Source organism: Tachysurus vachellii, chromosome 2, assembly GCF_030014155.1.
Source record: "Tachysurus vachellii isolate PV-2020 chromosome 2, HZAU_Pvac_v1, whole genome shotgun sequence".
In the NCBI taxonomy this organism is placed as follows: domain Eukaryota; kingdom Metazoa; phylum Chordata; class Actinopteri; order Siluriformes; family Bagridae; genus Tachysurus; species Tachysurus vachellii.
The window spans coordinates 22893998-22912884 of record NC_083461.1 but is presented as its reverse complement, the minus strand read 5'-3'; the positions used below and the strand labels follow the sequence as shown (position 1 = coordinate 22912884).

The following is an 18887-nucleotide window of genomic DNA, read 5'->3' as shown; positions in this document are numbered from 1 at the left end:
ATTATATTGGGATTGCTCAGTGCATTTATTTCTTAGCAAAACTACTGTTTTGAACGTTTGTTTTCTCAACCCTTAGCTGACAGTCTTTTAATCACGTGCGCCCGAGGAAGCCGATGTACAGAGGTATTTCTTATATTGTGTGTATACTTATTTTTATGGTTGTGTCCCATTCTGGCTTCAGGCACTGTGTAGGCTGTACGAGGAAGCGGTTTCTGTCACAGGGAAGGGCAGAAACAAGCTGCTCTTGGCTGTAGAGCAGCTTCTGCAGTGTGTGAGGTCTCCTGACTGCCCTGCCTACATGGCCAAAGTATTGCTGCGAGCCTTGCAAGATGTCAGTGGAGAGGTATAAGCACTTTGTGTTCTCTGTGTGAGTTTGTGCATGCAGCAGAATGATCTCTTATGACTAAAGTTCTATTGAAAGTATGTTTTAAAAAATATTGGTGACTTACATTAGACTTACAGTGAAGGTATAAAGTAATTCAGGGGTTTTGGAATTATCCCACTGTCAAAACACACTTTTGCACTGGTTTGTAAGACAGGATCACATTTATCTACTAGGCCTCATGAATTTATAGTTAAAGAGATGGGAAGTTTACTGACTATACCATACCTCACATACTAGAATGGATTATTACATGTCTAAACTATAGAGAAATGATGTCATGTGGTTGTGGTTTTCCATTTTTTGACTGTTTGGCTTTTTTTTTTTTTTTTGCTGAACTGTGAAAATGATTAAATGATATCTGTATAGTTTACACAGGCAATAATGGTACACCTTAATGTGGGTGAATCCCTCTCACCAGTGATGACTTCAGGGCTTTCTGTGCTTGTTGATCACAGGGTAGTGACAATTGCTGTAGATGAACTAAAATCATTTGACATTTTGCTTATTTGTCTGATTCTCTCTGTCCTTCGGTCTTTCCTCAGTTGGTTTTGGCCATCCTCCTTCCAGCCATAGAGCGTTTGCTGGAGCAGTGTGCTTCAGACAATCCCGTCTTTCTGCCAGATGAGGCTCTGTTCCTACAGTTGCTGCTTGGCAAATACAATGAGGCATCTGCCCCACTGCTTGCTCAAGATGCTAGGAGCCTGGAGCTCTTTATTACTGCCTTGGGCACCTCTTTTAACCCCTACTCACACATGGCCAGTTTCCAGATCATTGCCATGGAGCAGGTAGGCAGCCATACCACTCCAGTGATACACCACTCCAAAAATTCAACAAATTAGCCTAAATAACTTCGTCTTGTGACTGAATCCCAATGTAAACAAGCTCTAATTGAGACAGAGCAAAAATGTGAATTCTTAAGTACATGTTAGGTTAAAAAAAATATATAAAGAAAGCTGGTTAATGTAATCTATCATTATGATTTGTCATTTTATATTTTTGCATTATTTTTGTGTAATTAAACATTTCTGGTCTTCATTATGGTTAGGTTCTGGCAGGAAATAATTTGGTTTGTCTGTTTTCGCATGCCTATTATTCTATCCAGCATCAGATTCACAAAAAAAGTTATTACATCTATATTGATTCCAAGACTCTGTTAAGACTTTAACAGTTACATTAATTTGTACATTTACAGCATTTGGCAGACGCCTTTATACAGAGCGACGTACAAAAGTGCTTTTAAGTCTCTATCATTGAATACATTAACACTGGTTCACTAGGTTAGAGACTAAAGATACCATGACGCTAAAATACATTTTATTATTATTATTTTTTTTAAATAAATACACGTATACAACAAACAGAGGATAAAGTTCTAGTTGAAGTATTTCATGAAGAAGTGGGTCTCCAACTGTCGTTTGTGACTCAGCTGTTCGGACCCTTAGGGGAAGTTCATTCCACCACCTTGAGTCTTGTAGTATACTTACCTCTCATCCTGAGATGGTGGGACCAGTCGAGCAGTGCTGTAGATCTGAGGGTGTGAGGTGCAGTGTGAGGAGTGACGAGAGCTTTGATTTAACAGGGAGCTGTTTGTTTTAATCTGATGCGTGTATCTGATCCAGTGGAGGAGTGCAGCAGCGGGATGGCATGCAGGAACCTTAGACAAGTTGAATACAAGACGTGCAGCTTTATTTTGGATCATTTGCAGATGATGAATTGTATTCATAGTTCAAGTTGATTTAGCAAAATGCAATGATATGAATGCATGCATTATTCAGAACTTCATTATCCTAAAATTTTGCTAAAAACCGAAATGCTGAGGCTGGGTAAATAAGTCCCAGTAAGATGGCTGACTCCACCCCAGGTCTCGATGGCTATTCTGTAAAATATTCACTTTAGCTCAGCCCTAGGGCCAGGTTTATCATGCTTAACTGCTTAACATGCTTCCATTACACATTAAGCAGATAAGCATCATGGAGGTCATTGAGTTGGTCGTTTCTTCATGACAACCATTACATAACTTTTCTTTATCTTTATTTTAAAGGTTATTTTTTATTTTTAAACTACCTAAATATTAAAATAAAATACCTAAAAATATAGCAATATTACCTAAATTAATTCTAATCCTAAAACCCAGATCACCAAGTCCTTCTTTGTGGCCCTGGGAGATGAGAACATTCAGCAGAGGATACTGGGAGTGATGTTTGACCTGCTGGTAGACAATAAAAACCTGACTTGCTCCCAGACCATCAACAGTGTCTTCAAAGCGGTAAGGGCACAGTTTCTTGCAAATACTTAATAAGAAACAGATTTTTTTCCTCCCTCCTCAATTCTGTGGTATTTGTTTGTTTATGACTTGTTGTAATGTCTGTTATAGCTTGCTGTGGATGCAGAGTTGGTAGCTAATGAATTGACCCCTATGGACAAACCAAAAATGTCAGGAAGTGTGCAGCAAACTCGACGGAGCAAAGTGCAGCCCAAGTAAGTGCCCAACTCAAGCTAATCCAAACCTAACCTGCCTGCTCAGAATGACTTGAGAGTTGGTTACACTTGTATGCTTTTTCCCCACCAAAAGGAAAGAACAGGATACTGTATCAGAGGGTGAAATGGTGTCCTGGCTGAGGGTCACCTTTATTTTGGAGCTCTTGCAGCACAAAAAGAAGCTAAAGAGGCCTCAGATGTTGGTGCCAGCTCTTTTCAGCCTTCTGTCCAGGTACAGCCATATATGTTCGGTGCAGTGCCATGTATACGGTGTTAAAAATGTCACAATGAAAGCAATTAATAAAAAATCTGATTCTTTTTAACGAAAGCATTCCTCAGTGTTATTTTAGTACACATGCACATTTCTGTATTGCAGATGTTTGGAGGTGACAACAGAGCAAGGTAACACGGAGTACACCAAACAGCTTCTCCTCAGTGTTCTCCACAATGTCTGCCAGAAGCTATCCCCACAGGGCGGCCCCATCAGTAAGGGTATGTATTCACTGGCCTACATCTATGGCAAATGCTGGTTTAAATAATTCCTCTGTGGTCACAGTTCATTTGGGTTTATTTAATTTAATTGTGACGCTATGTTTATTTTCATTCTGAAAATAAAATGCAAAAAAAGGTTGTTGATTTTTTTTTGTTTGTTTGTTTGTTTTTTTTTTTTTTTTTTTTTTTTTTACAGAAATTTTGGATGAAGATAAATTTAATGTAGAGCTAGTCGTTCAATGTGTGAGGACCTCTAACACACCACAAACACACCACCATGCCCTCCTGCTGCTCGGTACCGTAGCTGGAATCTTCCCCGTGAGTAATATGCAAACATTTACATAAACAACCTTGTGGCTGTATAGTTTAAAAAGACGTGGCTTTTAAATGTGGCTGAATTTTGTTTTTGCTCTTCAGGAGAAAGTTCTGCACAACATCATGCCAATCTTTACCTTTATGGGAGCCAACATTATGCGACTCGATGACGTATACAGCTTCCAGATCATTAACAGGACTGTGCAGATGGTCATCCCTGCTCTCATTTGTGTACGTTTAAACCATTGTTGTTTTGCTTGAGGAGTAATAATGTTTACAATGGCTGTGGGTTCATTCTGTTATCAAAAACATTCAAGGATATTGTGTTCCTGTATGATAACGAGTGCATGGGTTCACTTGAGAAGAGGAGAGCAGTTTATAGTCACTTTCTTACAGCAGTCCTTTTGGTTTTATACAAACTATTTTACTTATTGTTTACTGCTATGCGTAGTTTCTTCTCTGAAATATTTTCACCATTTCTGGTTTTACGGCTGATTACAATTGGATGCTGATCCTCTTTCCCTGTGTCACCACACACTGGCCTGTTGCTTCTCTTTTTTTTTCCAAAGGCTCATGAGGGAAGTACTCATCAAGAGGGACAAATGCAGGGTGTGGTGACACGCATCATGCACGTTTTTGTTGATGCTCTTCCACACGTCCCAGAACACAGGCGTATACCCATCCTCAGGCAGCTGATGGCCACACTGGGGCCTGCCAATTTCCTCTGGGTCTTGATGCTGCTCTTGTTCAAACAGCATGCCACCAACACTGCAGTCAGCAGCACAGGAGCCGAGAAGGTAAGCCGCTTCAGTGTTTCTCAAAACAGATTAACACTGGTTTCGACAACATACTGTATATTCAACATTTAAATTTAAATAAATAATACAAATGGCAACATTTCTCAAAAATGGCTATACCCACTGTTAGGGCTATAATTTAACAAGCTGAGCTCTAGTGAACGTGGTAGAACGATTGTAGAAGTTACCTAGCATACTTTTTTATTTTGATTGTTGTGTTTCAGGAAGCAGCACTGGAGCAGGATCAAGAGTTCTGGGTCTTGCTATGTTGCGAGTTTGAAGTCCATGAGCAGCTCACCTCTCTTATTAAAATTCTACAGTTCCTCTTGGCTCTTCCAAAGGAAAAAGAGGATGGTAGGTGCACCCTATGAAGTATGTCTGAAGTATGCCTGTCTAGACTTATCTGCATCAAGGGCTGATGTGGGTACAGATATATTCATTCCAATCAAGCAGGAGCCACACCTGATTTCACCTGTTTAATAATACCTGCAAAGGGCTGGTGTGGGTGCAGGTTTCACGCCTGAGTCTATTGAAAGCCAAGACCAGTTGATCCTGATGTATGGTGCTGCAGACCATTATACAGTGATGCTTTCGAAAAATGTGTTTAAAATGTGTTCATTCTCTGTAGTCCCAGAGAGGAGACGGACAAGAGGAACAGTATGTCAGAAGACCGAGGAAAGCACTTTAGATCTGGTTTTTAATGTCGAGGCCTATAGTGGAAAAGAGCTTCGGCATTTTAAGTTCCTCTCTGTGTCCTTCATGGGCCAGCTTCTAGCCTCCAGCAACTTTATAGGAAAGGTAAGTGGTTTCTTGTCAATTAAATCTAGCACGGTATTAAGAAGGTTAAATTGAACTAAATCTTTATATTTCTTTTATATAGGTGGCTGATTGTGAGGATGTAACTAAAAACTCTCTTCGGGTGCTTCAGCAAAAGTAAGCGTCCTTCAGAAATTGTCTTTGGTGTTCAAATGCAATGTATAATGATCATCGATCTTATCGTGTTGATTGCTTTCTAGCTTGTTGGAGGAGAACCTGCGCTACATCCACACCGTAGCTCTGTGTGTCGAGGACAACTCTGACAAACCCACGGCCAAGTTTTGGAGAGCACTGCTTACCAAGTCATATGATGTGCTGGATAAGGTATGATCAGCTCATCGCAGAAACTTCCAAAAATGCAACTTGTCATATATTATGGCCCAAGCATAGACCTGCTCATTTGTTTTATTTCTGTTTTTACTTTTTAACACCCTTGTTAGTAAATTGGTGCCATTGTCTTATCATTAAAATGTGAAATGTTAAAAGTGCTATACAAATAAACCAAATTAAAAAATGTAATTAAAAAAAAACTATAGACCATTTAGTTACAAAATTGGAGGTATGCTTTGGAATCCTGTCACCACAAAAGACCCAGATGTGTCCATGTTTTAACCGTAGCTATAATTCTAGGTTTTGATGATGGGCATGACTATTTGACTTGTCAAAAAACCTGTATAAATCTCAAACCCTGATAAGCACCTAGAAGTTGCAGTTGATTTATAAACATGACTATATCATGATTTAACACCTCACAAGGGCCACGACTCTTCAGTGTTCAAAGTTAGCTGGTCTGCATACTTGTGTTGGGCTCGGGGTGTGTGTGTGTGTGTGGTTTTAAGATCTTTGTCTTCTCTGAAGGTGAACGCTCTCCTCCCTACTGACACTTTCATCATGGTGGTGCGGGGCCTGATGAGTAATCAGCTGCCCTCAGTAAGGAGGAAGGCAATGGAGCTGCTGAACAACCGATTGGAGCAGAGGACACGATGGGAGGAGCAGCAGGTGAACATTTCCACTAAACTTCTTGGTCTTTCTGCCTTTAAATTCAGTCTCTTAATTCATATTCTCTAACTGTTTTATCCTGGTTGAAACCACATTCTATTTAAAATTCAAGTGCTCAAATGAATATAATTTGTGGCCAGTTATATTCAGAATTGTGTGTTTTTAGTCTTTTGGACTTTCTCTGTTCAAGGTGACCGTGCTGCTGGAACTCATTGATGACCTCTTGAGCATTTCGGCTCGAGGTTGTGTCCAGGTTGAAGGACAAGAGGAAGAAGAGCAAGCCATTAACAGGCAGACAGCCCTTTACAGCCTGAAGTTGCTGTGCCGCATTTTTGGTAGCCGCCACCAGAAGGCGTTCTTACCTGTACTGAGCAAAACGGTGGAGTTGGTGACTAACCCCAGGGAAGAGAAAAATGTCATGAGCAGCGCTTTGCTCTGTGTGGCTGAAGTCACGAGCACACTGAAGGCCCTCGCCATCACCCAAATACACAGGTAAAGGATTAGTTCTTTTGCTCTGTTGACTACATGCTAACAAACACAAAATGGTTCTTCTCTACCACTAATAACAGTGGTACTGTGCCAGTGCTGTCTGGAATTTCATTAATCTGCTTGTATCTAAAAGCATTTTAATTTTTAAATAAAAAAATTTTAACTTTAGCTTCCTTGGCGTGTTACACTACAAATAACACTAATTTTTTTTTTTGCCGGGTGTGACGTACCACAAAGGCACCAACTGAACAATTCATTACCTGTTTTTAGTACTTTGGACAATTTATTAAAACAGATTATTTAAACAATTTTCTAAATAGCTTTTTTAAAAAAGAAAAAGCAGTGGAATTATTTTTGAGTTTGTCTGGCTCCTTTACACACTTCATAAAAGTAGATGAGCAGTGCAGCAAAAATTCTTTTTTGGGGAGGAAACCGGAGTACCCGGAGGAAACCCCCGAGGCACGGGGAGAACATGCAAACTCCACACACACAAGGTGGAGGTGGGAATCAAACCCCGACCCTGGAGGTGTGAGGCGAACGTGCTAACCACTAAGCCACCGTGCCCCCTTTTAAAAATAATTAATATAATAAAAATAAAAAATAATATAAATAATAAAATAAAATTTATAATAAAATAAGTCAGCTGCTATTTTTGAAAAACACTGCGCTCTCGTGCTAGAGATTAGAGATCCAGGGAGATCAACGTGTGATTCGGTTTTACCGAAATACTGATAAGGATTTAGACTCGATCTCTACTGAGGCAAGCTCAAAGCAGTGCTTTAGGATGGGATAAAACGTTTTGATTCTGATCATCAAAACATGAGTGATCTGATAATGTTAGGTCCAGGTTTTCCTCAAGCTATAATACAGTGTAATTCATTTAGGAAACTATGCCTTTCAATATAGAGAGAAATGGTATTACCCACCGATGAAGGGTGTGTTTATTAAAGAACATGGCGTTAATGTTTCTTTGGATTTGGTCTGTTTTTCTCTGTCTAAACTCAGTGATATTTATACTGTGTGTGTGCTTAAAAAGGTTAATGCCAGCAGTTCTACAGACCCTGAAGGAGCGGAAGGATCTTTTTTCCACAGAGGTGTATCTGTTGAGTGCAATTACAGCCCTACAAAGAACAGCAGAAACTCTCCCTCATTTCATCAGCCCTTACCTTGAGGACACCATATTGCAGGTAAGAAACACACAACCATATACAGGTGTAATTCAACTCAAATAGTGAAACTTGTGTATTATATAAATTCAGTACACACAGACCGAAGTGGTTTAAGTCTTTGGTTCTTTTAATTGTGATGATTTTGGCTCTCATTTAACAAAAACCCACCAATACACTCAAAAAATTAGGATATGGTGACATGTCAATCAGCTAATCAACTCAAAACACCTGCAAATGATTCCTGAGCCATCAAGTCTCTAGGTTCACAAGGCTACACAATCATGGAGAAGGCTGCTGATCTGACAGAAGGCAATCCTTGATACGCTTTACAAAGAGGGAAAGCCACAAACATTCATTGCCAAAGAAGCTGGCTGTACATAGAGTGCTGTATCCAAGCAGGTTAACAGAAAGTTGAGTAGAAGGAAAAAATGGGGAAGAAAAAGATGCACAACCAATTGAGAGAACTGCAGCCTTAAGAGGCTTATCAAGCAAAATCCATTCTAAAATTTGGGTGAACATCACGCGGAATGGACTGAGGCTGGGGTCAAGGCATCAAGAGCCACCCCACACACAGTTGAAGCATTCCACTTGTTAAACCACTCCTGAACCACAGACAACACAAGAGGCTTCTTGGCTGTGTTAAGAAGAAGAAGAGGAACTGGACTGTTGCCCAGTGGTCCAAAGTCCTCTTCAGATGAGAGCAAGTTTTGTATTTCATTTGTAAACCAAGGTCCTAGAGTCTATAGGAAGGGTGGAGAAGCTCATAGCACAAGTTGCTTGAAGTCCAGTGTTTAGTTTCCGTAGACTGTGATGATTTGGTGTACAATGTCATCTGCTGGTGTTGGTCCACTGTGTTTTTTGAAAACCAAAGTCACTGTACCCGTTTATCAAGAAATTTTAGAGCACTTCATGCTTCCTTCTGCTGAGCAGCTTTTTAACCTTCCTATTTTCCCTGGGTCTTTTTGACCCGACTGGAAGAATTTAATGTGTCATAACTTGGGTTTTCTTCCACATATTTGCCTGAAATTTACCAGGGTTGTTCCAAATTATGAACTTTGCAAGGAAAATTAATTTTGTCTATTTTCGTTGAACTATGGGTTCAGAACAATATATAGTTTGCGTTTTGGAACAGCTTGGGTCATTTTGACCCGGCCACATTTAGTGGGGCAATAGGTCACACTTTTGCCCTTTTGCACACACACAAACATGCACACAAATTGGGCATTGCATTTCATTAGGAAAAGAAAAGAAAAAAAGCCAAACATTTGAAATTGTTCTACCGGCAAAATATGATCTACCGAAATGATGCCACACACACACAGTCAAACACTGTTCAAAGCATTGGGCATTGCAATTCAGTTGGCCTCCAGACAAAACAAAAGCTACACATTTGTAAACATTTCACACACACGTGCGCGCACACACACACATATTGGGCATTGCATTTCATTAGGCCTCCAGAAAAAAAAGCTACACATTTGTAAATATTTCTCACTTTTGATATACCTTTGCTCTATGATCTACCGAAATGATGATCTACAGAATCTACCGAAATGATGCTATACACACACACAACCTCCGTGAAGTTGGCACCCCATAAAAAGAAATAATCACCAAAACTATGCCATTTGTTTGTACTACGTTTGTGCTGATTTGTGCCGCAAAAACGAACGTTTGTGCTGGTTTGGTGTTTGAGATATTAAACATTATTTTTTTGACCGTGTGACGTCACTTTCCACCCCACATCGCTCAAAACAGGCTTAGTTCGTTTGTGCTCGATTTGTGCCCAATCTGTGCCGTTAAAACAAACACTGTATCTGTTTTCCTTCCTGGCACAAATCGAGCACAAACGAATGAGACCAGTTTTGTGTGATTTAGACGAACTGAGGTGGAGAGTGACGTCACAGTTCCCGAAAATATTTTGGTTATATCTCAGGAAGGAAAACAGAGTGTTTGTTTACAAGTGTAAAATAGATATTACACACAGAATGGTAATAATTGTAGAATTTTTGATTTATAAGCATTCAAGTCAATTTGGCCTGGAAAAAAACAGGTTTTATTATTTGCTGACATTAAAAATGGTCAAAATGGTTTCAAAACAATCTCCTGCCCTTGAAATATACCAGCCTGTAATTATGTTGGCTTTGTAGAAGCCAGCATTCTATTTTCCTATTTAAGCTTAGACAAAAATTTATAAAACTTAATGCGGCCTAGGGCTTTCGAGCCACATGAACCAAATACGGATATGCTGTAGACCCTGGTCTGAAGTTTGTTGCTATTACTTTTCTAAGCAATCCGAGTACCGGTACTTCCGGTACCGGATTTCAAAGTGGCCTTTTTTCCCATAGACTCCCATTAAAAAATTTGGAGGTTTATAACTCGGCAAGCTTTCGAACTATCTACACCAAACTTGGCCAGATCCTTTAGGGTGATACTCTGAACAAACTTTTAAATTGGTGTACCGACTGGCCTTTTGGTTGTGCTGCAGCCCCGCCCCCAAAATATGCAAAATCAAAAAACTTTTTACAACATGGACATGTGACATATCAAAACACTCAGCTCAATGAGGGGAACTTCCACAGGAGTATTTGGATGACGTCACATGCTCGTCTCCACTTGCCTCCAAATGTTTTGGCACCCTATCTTTCTGTCCACTTGCCTCCAAAAGTAACACTGACCCTTATGTCCACTCGTCTCCAAAAAGCACCGGCCTTTGCGAATACTTGCCTCGTCAACGCCAACATCAAAGTTTGTCGCGACAAATTACAAATCTAGTTGTGCATTAACTTTTGTGCCCCTATAGTGAAAATAATTAAAAATTTGTTTTTTTTACTAAAAAATTAGCCATTTTTGTATATAAATAAGGTTTATTATACCAAATATAAATGTTTTTTTTTTTTGCAAAATATATGTTAATATGTTGGAAACAAGTTAGACTAAAAAGGTGAAGGAAAAAAAAAGGCTATCTCATATATACTTCATTTTTTATAAGCAGTCAAAACAGACAAGGTCAAGTTGACTCAGCGCTCCTAATTTGTATAGGAGGACAATAGAAGGGTTAAAGATGCTGATTTCATTTTCCAGCAGGATTTGGCAGCTGCCCACACTGCCAAAAGTTGGTTAAATGACAATGGTGTTGGTGTGTTTTACTGGCCAGTAAATTCACCAGACCTGCTGTCAAGAGGAAAATGAGAAACAAGAGATCAAAAAATGCAGATGAGCTGAAGGCCACTGTCAAAGAAACCTGGGCTTCCATACCACCTCAGCAGTGCCACAGATTGTTCACCTCCATGCTACGCTGAATTGAGGCAGTAATTAAAGCAAAAGGAGCCCCAACTAAGTATTGAGTACACACAGTATACAGCAAATGAACATACTTTCCAGAAGGCCAACAATTACTTAAAATGTTTTTTTATTGGTCTTATGAAGTATTCTCATTTTTTGAGAGAGTGATTTGGTGGGTTTTTGTTAAATGGGAGCCAAAATCAACACAATTAAAAGTACAAAAGACTTAAACTACTTCAGTCTGTGTGTACTGAATTTACATAATATACACTATTGGAGTTGAATTACTGAAATAAATATACTTTTTCATGACATTCTAATTTATTGAGATGCACCAGTGTATATACAAACTTTCCCAGAAACCCTTTACTGATGTGTGGATTGAACCTATTGTAAATAAATATTTTTTTTTTTTATATGCGTGTGTGTGTGTATGTGTGTGTATATATGTGTGTGTGATTAAAATAATTATTTATTAATAGAGAGTAATTATGAAATAATAGAATGTAATACTTGAATAATTAATATAGTCTGTAAGTGATGCTATATGATCTTTTTTCCAAACCTTATCTGCCTCTCTGTGGAGCAGGTTGCACGGCTAACACAGGTTGCTGAACGTCTCACCACCTGCCCTCAGCTGGCTGTTAGACTCTCCTCCCTGAGTTCCACACTCGCAACAAAGGTGCCACCCAGGGTTCTAATGCCCACCTTGGCAAGGTGCTACAACAGCATGGTGGACTCTCAGCAGGTTTGTCATTGGTGTTTATTAAACCATTTTTCATTTATTTTTTTTAACAACAAAAAAATCTGTTATTGTACAAAACAAATTAGTGCCTTTTTTTAATGCTTCAGAGCCATCTTCGTCCTCTGTTGAACATCCTGAAAGAGCATATTAGTCATATGGAAAAGGATCAACTCAATTCCCAACAATCGGAGCTCACGTCCTTCTTCCTGTCAGCTCTGAACTTCCGGACCAAACATTGTCAGGTAAACCTCATGAGATTTCTGTAATGTGAAACTTGTTGTCAGGATCAGATATGGGATATTAGTGACTATTACACCTGGTGTGTTTGGACAGGGAGATCTGGAAAAGACGGCTGAGATCGAGGGTTGTATCATAGACTGTCTTCTTGCAATGGTAATGAAGCTGTCAGAGGTCACATTTAGACCACTGTTTTTCAAGGTAAGTGAAAACCCCACAGGGAATCTGTCAATTTGATTAAATCAATCAGTTAATACATAACCTCAAAACATGTTTGTGGCAGCTTTCTGATTGGAGTAAGACAGAAGATGCACCTAAAGACCGGATGCTGACCTTCTGCCGGCTGGCTGATTGCATCGCAGACAGACTGAAGGGCTTGTTTGTTCTCTTCGCCGGGCAGCTGGTGAAACCATACTCGGACCTTCTCCGCCAACTCAATACTGCCCAAACCGGTAGATATAACCTCTTTGTAGAACCACTTTATTTCCCATTTGTATTGTTTTGTAAGTATTTTGTCCATTCTAACATCCCTGCTTACACAAATGAATGAAAGAACGTGGTGTAAACACACTAAAGAGTGAAGCTTATGTTGCCACCAAGAGACATTTTCATTCCGTTTAGTATTTCCTAATTCCATATAACTCCATATATCGTTGCTGTCGGGCGGAATCCTCATATCTCCAAAACCGTTATTTTTCAGGAAATGAAAAATGCCGTACCTTATCTGCTATGCACAGGGTTTAGTCCGCATTGCAGTGGATTGTCTTGCGCTAAATTCCTGTCCGCAGACGAGCACCAGAAATAGCGGGGGTCAAGATTTTTTTTTCTTTGAGCCCAGTGTTTTGAAGACATTTACCTCAGTTGATTCGTTGCGACTCTTATTAAGGAGAAATATGCCGCGAAGCTCTCCCACGGAGTGAGGAAGAGGTGGACAGTTAAAGTGTCCAATGGAGTTATGAGATTTGCGCTCAAGCTTTTCAAGACTTTAGATTGGTTAATAACTTGTAAAAATAACAGACCCACGTGGGGACTGACCAATAGCATCGATATGTGAAAAAATATGAAATTTACCAAATTTGGACATACGAGGTTTCCGCCCGACAACGACGATATGTTGATGTTCTGATTGGCGCTTTGTACACTGCCCTCAGAGCTCTTCTAAAGGGACATATAGCTTTGTTTTTGCTAATTAGTTATAACTAGAATATTCTAGTATAAGGTGCATGTCCTCCAGTGGCACAAACATCGTCATGTAAACGTCTATGCGTCTTTTTGCCCGTATAATCCCCGTGCAGATGAGGCTTTCTTTGACTCGGCGGATGATGTTGCCCTGCAGAAGAGCAGTCTGCTGCTGCAATACATATTGGACTGCCTCCATAAGATCTTTCTGCATGATACCCAGCGATTCCTCAGTAAAGAACGAGCGGATGCACTCCTTGTCCCCCTGGTGGATCAGGTTGGTTTACCAGTTTGATAAATTTCATATGCAGTGTGTTACATTAACTGTATGGCTGCAAGACTCTATATTAAGAGTTGCTCATGGTGTACTCCCAGTTATTATTTACTCGTACAGATTAAAACACTTGATGATCTACTCATGTGCCCAATTTATGGCAAATTTTTAAACTTTGTTAAACAAGTAATTGTTTGCACATCCCACCTTCTGGCAGGTGCAGGACAAAAGAAACTGCTAAAGTGAAAAAAATTTAAATGTAGTCAGCAGAGAAACAGACAATTTCCCACAAAAAATTTATACATACATATTATATATGTACATATTTTTTATATATACACACACACAGATATCCCCACTCCTTATAAGAATGGCTTTATATCAAACTCTTCAATAAGACCATAGGGAGACATAGTATTTAAATGGTGAATCCAAAATGTTTAACGTTGGAGAAGACTTTTATCCTGATCTCCTCCTCTAGACGGTTTATTGACCCGCTCCACCCCGATATATCTAAGGGCGCTGACATTATGCCACGGGCAACCATTCTTATAAGGAGTGGGGATGTGTGTGTGTGTGTGTGTATACATGTATATACAGTATGTGTGTATGTTATGTATGTATGTATGTATTTTCTGTGGGAAATTGTCTGTTTCTATGCTGACTACATTTCGGTGGTTTTTGTGCATATGTGGGGTGGTGTTTTCGTGTTGTTTTGGGGTTGGCTTGTGTGTATGTGTGGAGCTGTTTCTTCCATTGAGTGTTTTTCTATGAAAGTGTTCTCTTAATTGAGTAACGGGTGGGGCTATTAGGCTTGTTTAGACCCAATCAAGCTAATTGAAATCACAGGGTGGTTCAGTTGATTGTAAGACCTACAGTATATATCCCTTTTAACAAATGTGTTCAATTTGCCTGAAGAAGACCCAGTAAGGTCGAAACGTTGTTTTTTAATAAATATGGGAGTTATAAACAGTGTTGCGGACATAACATTTTTTTCAAATTTTTAAACTTGGAAAATATTTATTAAAGTGCCTGACTGGATAACCTGCTGGTTGGTGATGTGACCCAAACAGCAAAATATGTCAGTCTCTCTCTCTCTCGCTCCCCCCCCCCCCCTTTTTTCATCTACTGCAGTATTCTTCATTTTTATGTTTATTATGCACTCACATACTGTTTGTCGTCCACTGCCAGTTGGAAAACATGTTGGGCGGAGAGCAGGTCTACCAGAACAGAGTCACCAAGCACTTGGTTCCGTGTGTAGCGCAGTTCTCTGTTGCCATCGGTGATGACTCGCAGTGGAATGTTCTCAACTACCAGATCTTGCTGAAGACACGCCATAGCTGTTCCAAGGTAATGGGGCAAAAATAGCCGAACACTACCTATTGTAGAAATAAACTATAAACTGTTGTTGGATGTAATATGCTCACACTTTGCATTCCTTTTTGTGGTGCAGGTGCGCTTCTCTGCTCTACTGATGTTAGTTGAGCTGGCAAGCAAACTAAAGGAGAACTACATGGTGCTTCTGCCAGAGAGCATCCCATTTCTGGCTGAACTTATGGAAGGTAAGCCATGAGTGTGTGTTTATATGCCATGGCTCCTTTTTGTATCGTCCACTAATTATGCCCTTAAACACCCCCAAACCAAACTAGTCCCAGTCCATTTCCTACCTTATAGACAAGGTACAAACACACTACTACTCTCATCATATGCTAATCTTGGCTCCTAATACCTCTTTTCCACCAAAAAGAACCGGGTGCAAATTGAGAGCTGGTGCTGGTTCAAACTTGGTTCCACTGGCGAACCTTCTAAGAACCCGGTTTGCCTTTCCATCGGTTAGAGAGCCATCACAGAGCCGAGTCTCACATCACTGTATACGTGTCACGTTTCCCAGCAACGTTAGCGCAGCAGCGGCAAACACATCAACAACAATGGTGGATGTTGCTTTACTGTTAATGCTCATGGCTTTGTGAACCTACATTGGCTTGTCCATGTAATTTGTATAAATGGAGGTTGTAATCGAGAAAGTACATAACATTATTTTATCATTAACACAGAAAAAAGGTAGCCTACTATCATGTGTGCTGATAATTGATCATATTGCAGTAAAGTAAAAGTGCATTAAACATTAGTATACTTAAGGTAGGGTTTCCGATTTTTGAAAGCCGATGTTGACACACCAAATCACCAAAACACACACCCCTAACCCAAATGGGTCCCACCCCTGTATTGATAGCTCCGCACACACATACATCCCACCCAGGCAACTAAGGGAAAGAAATGTCTTTATCATAGCTGAAGGGAAGAACAATACGATTGCAGATAAACACACAAGCATAATCATGCAAAGGACGGCATATATTAGTTCTGTGAAACAAAGAAAAACCAACGTTACTTACCTATTGAGAAAGAAAAAAGCGACCTCGCCGTCTTAAATAAAGTTGGCCGCATATTCACAGATTGGAGTTTCCCGAGTCAATAACTCCTGAGCTAAACGCTGTTACTAGCAAAACGCAGTTGTAGCTGCCTCTCTACATTACTACGATAGAAAAGAAGTGTTATTTGTGTAGTAAAAGTGTTTAGCTCAGGAGTTATTGACTCAGGAAACTCAAATCTGTGAATATACGGCCAACTTCCTGCTCCTTCAGGTCCAACACGGGTCCTATCGTAAGCCTTTCTTCGCTTTCTTTTTGTTTTTATCCTCCGTCAATGTTAAAACTGCTTTCTGCTAATGTCACACATGCGCACTGAACACTCTTTCTGCACAAATTGATAAGACACGCCCCTTTCTGCTTATTGGGTACACGTTTGTTTTGATTTTTGTTTAGTTTTCGGCCCGACTCAGTTTTCTGAAGCATTTCTCAAAAATCGGAGACCCTACCTTTTAAGGTACATTATCAAAAGTAGCCCCGCCCACAGCACCTGACACAAGCGGTTCCTAAGTCTAGACAGGCAACATTTTGGTGCTACTTAAGAACCACTTTTCCTGGTTCAGAGCCGGTGCTTTGGCTGTCGAAAAAGAAAGAACTGGTTCTAATTTAGGCTCAGAACCAGCACTCAACCTGCCTCGATGGAAAAGGGGCATAAGTTTTCATGGTTATGCCGTGAAAACAGCACATTTTGTTATTATTGCTCATTAATGTGACCGCTCACATGACACTTTTCTGAACAATTTGTTGATTAAATGTTTTAGCATGATGTCATCTCAGCCAAAATCTCAACATGTAAATATGTCTTGTCACTTGTAGATGAATGCGAGGAGGTGGAACACCAGGTACAGAAGACAATTCAGGAGATGGAGTTGATTCTGGGAGAATCCTTACAGAGCTACTTCTAATTTCAGCGTCTGACCGAAAACAAATAAAAAACATTGTGCATGTCTCACAACAAGTGATTAGTAAATTGTATTTTCTGTTTTACATAAAGCAGCAGGTCTAGATGATTTGCCTCCCGTACATTTGTGTGCCAAGTGATATGGTGTGGTTCCTGATTATTTTCTCACACTTACAACACGAGATCCTGCCTTTTTTTATTTTCCATTTTCTAAACAAATATTAACTGATAATGAAACCTAATCATACACTGAGAAGCAACACCAGGGTGCAGTGTATTCACTCATGTTTGCACATTACTTTTAATATTTACATATTAACTTTGTAGGACTATGCTCCCATTGGGCCTTTGTCCAGAGTCTCAGGAAGGTAGCTGCACATCACCTTGGATTTTAAATCCCCAAAAGTCAATTCAGTGTATTTAATGTATTTTTTTTATAAAAGGCAAAATTATAAAGAAGTTGCATTGACTTTATGAAAGTACAAATGTTCAAGCTCTCCTGCATCCTCACGATTAAAGAGATATTGGAACAGAGACCCGCAACTGTTAAAGCAGAAATCAGACAAAACCTTTAAGGTGTAATTATGTGTTTATACAGTTTATATATTCTCTGCAGTAAGAAACTTGGGGCCAATAAGAGATGAAAGAAAACCAAACATGTAGACTATGTCTCTCTGCTGGCCTGGGAACGCCTCGGTATTCCCCCGGAGGAGCTGGAGGAAGTGTCTGGGGAGAGGGAAGTCTGGGTGTCCCTGCTCAGACTGCTGCCCCCGCGACCCGGCCCCGGATAAGCGGTAGAAGATGGATGGATGGGTGGATGGATGGAGAAAACCAAACAAATAGCAAATTAAACAAGTTAAAGTCTGGTGCAAGCATCCTTCACAAACAGAAGAGTCAATGGCTATTTCTTGCTGAGTTAGAACTGTAACGCTCAACATCATGCTATTCTTCCATTGTCAATAAGCTTTTTATTTTGGTCATGGTGGACCTGGAGTCCATCCTGGAAAACACTGGTCTCAAGACAGGAATGTTCTCTGGTTGGAATGTAAGTACATCACAGCAACATGCACAAACCACGACAGCATCACCAAAGGAATTGTTATGAAGTTGGGACACATTTAACATGATGTACAATATACAGCCAAGAGAACACTGGACCATCACATCTTGTTGAACAACCCATTACATATTTATCCCCGCTATTTATGCCTCCTCTCTTCTGGGAAGGCTTTTCCTGCAGGGGATTTGTGTTCATTCATCCACAAGAGCATAAGTGTCAGATACTAATGGGAAAGATGTTCAGCTGGTGTGCCAGTGTTCGGTGTGGTTACAATGCTGAAGTTGTTCCAATTGAGCCTAAACACCCCATATCTTCATGGAGCTCATTTTGTACATAAGGACATTGTCATGCTGGAACAGGTTTGTGTCTTAAACTCCAGTGAAGAGAAGTTAAGCAAATAAAAGACCTTCTGTACATTCCTGTACTTCTGACTTTGTCCAACAGTTTAGAGAAGAACGAGTGTATGTGTCAACATGCCTGTTAGGACACACCAAATATTTATTAGGACAACGTTATTTTTAATTGGATTGGCTAAGGATTTGGATTAACCACGTTGCACAGTTGTGTAACCTTGTTAATGCCTAAACGGTTCGCACTCATGTAACTCATAGCCTTTCCATAATAACAATAAACACTCGTTGTCTTTGCAGCAGAATCTAGAATTCTATTGGAGAATAATAGAGATTCATTTTTTAACACAAATACATTGCGTCACTTTGGAAAGACTTAACAGAACTTAACTGGCGTCCTCAGGCTGGCAGGCTGTTTATATACAGGTTGGTGTGCGGGCCACTTGTTGAACCGGCTCAGCACTTAAAAAAAAAACTGTGATGTAAG

The 18887-nt window shown here is 39.9% G+C and overlaps 1 protein-coding gene across 2 annotated transcripts in view; it reads left to right on the top strand.

Moving 5' to 3' along the window:
* Positions 1 to 17112, top strand: part of heatr1 (HEAT repeat containing 1) — a 35056-nt gene extending 17944 nt beyond the window's left edge. For both annotated transcript variants that reach the window (XM_060863858.1, XM_060863857.1), the window contains 24 exons: positions 182 to 343; positions 928 to 1170; positions 2520 to 2651; positions 2760 to 2863; positions 2958 to 3095; positions 3240 to 3355; positions 3552 to 3673; positions 3773 to 3901; positions 4240 to 4467; positions 4692 to 4821; positions 5096 to 5265; positions 5348 to 5400; positions 5484 to 5607; positions 6142 to 6282; positions 6473 to 6774; positions 7808 to 7958; positions 11815 to 11973; positions 12078 to 12212; positions 12304 to 12408; positions 12491 to 12659; positions 13503 to 13663; positions 14852 to 15010; positions 15114 to 15222; positions 16906 to 17112. In XM_060863858.1, coding sequence (XP_060719841.1) covers positions 182 to 343; positions 928 to 1170; positions 2520 to 2651; positions 2760 to 2863; positions 2958 to 3095; positions 3240 to 3355; positions 3552 to 3673; positions 3773 to 3901; positions 4240 to 4467; positions 4692 to 4821; positions 5096 to 5265; positions 5348 to 5400; positions 5484 to 5607; positions 6142 to 6282; positions 6473 to 6774; positions 7808 to 7958; positions 11815 to 11973; positions 12078 to 12212; positions 12304 to 12408; positions 12491 to 12659; positions 13503 to 13663; positions 14852 to 15010; positions 15114 to 15222; positions 16906 to 16994 — 3531 coding nt within the window. In that variant the 3' untranslated portion in view covers positions 16995 to 17112. The remainder of the gene's footprint in view (positions 1 to 181; positions 344 to 927; positions 1171 to 2519; positions 2652 to 2759; positions 2864 to 2957; positions 3096 to 3239; positions 3356 to 3551; positions 3674 to 3772; positions 3902 to 4239; positions 4468 to 4691; positions 4822 to 5095; positions 5266 to 5347; positions 5401 to 5483; positions 5608 to 6141; positions 6283 to 6472; positions 6775 to 7807; positions 7959 to 11814; positions 11974 to 12077; positions 12213 to 12303; positions 12409 to 12490; positions 12660 to 13502; positions 13664 to 14851; positions 15011 to 15113; positions 15223 to 16905) is intronic.
* The last annotated feature ends 1775 nt before the right edge of the window (positions 17113 to 18887 follow it).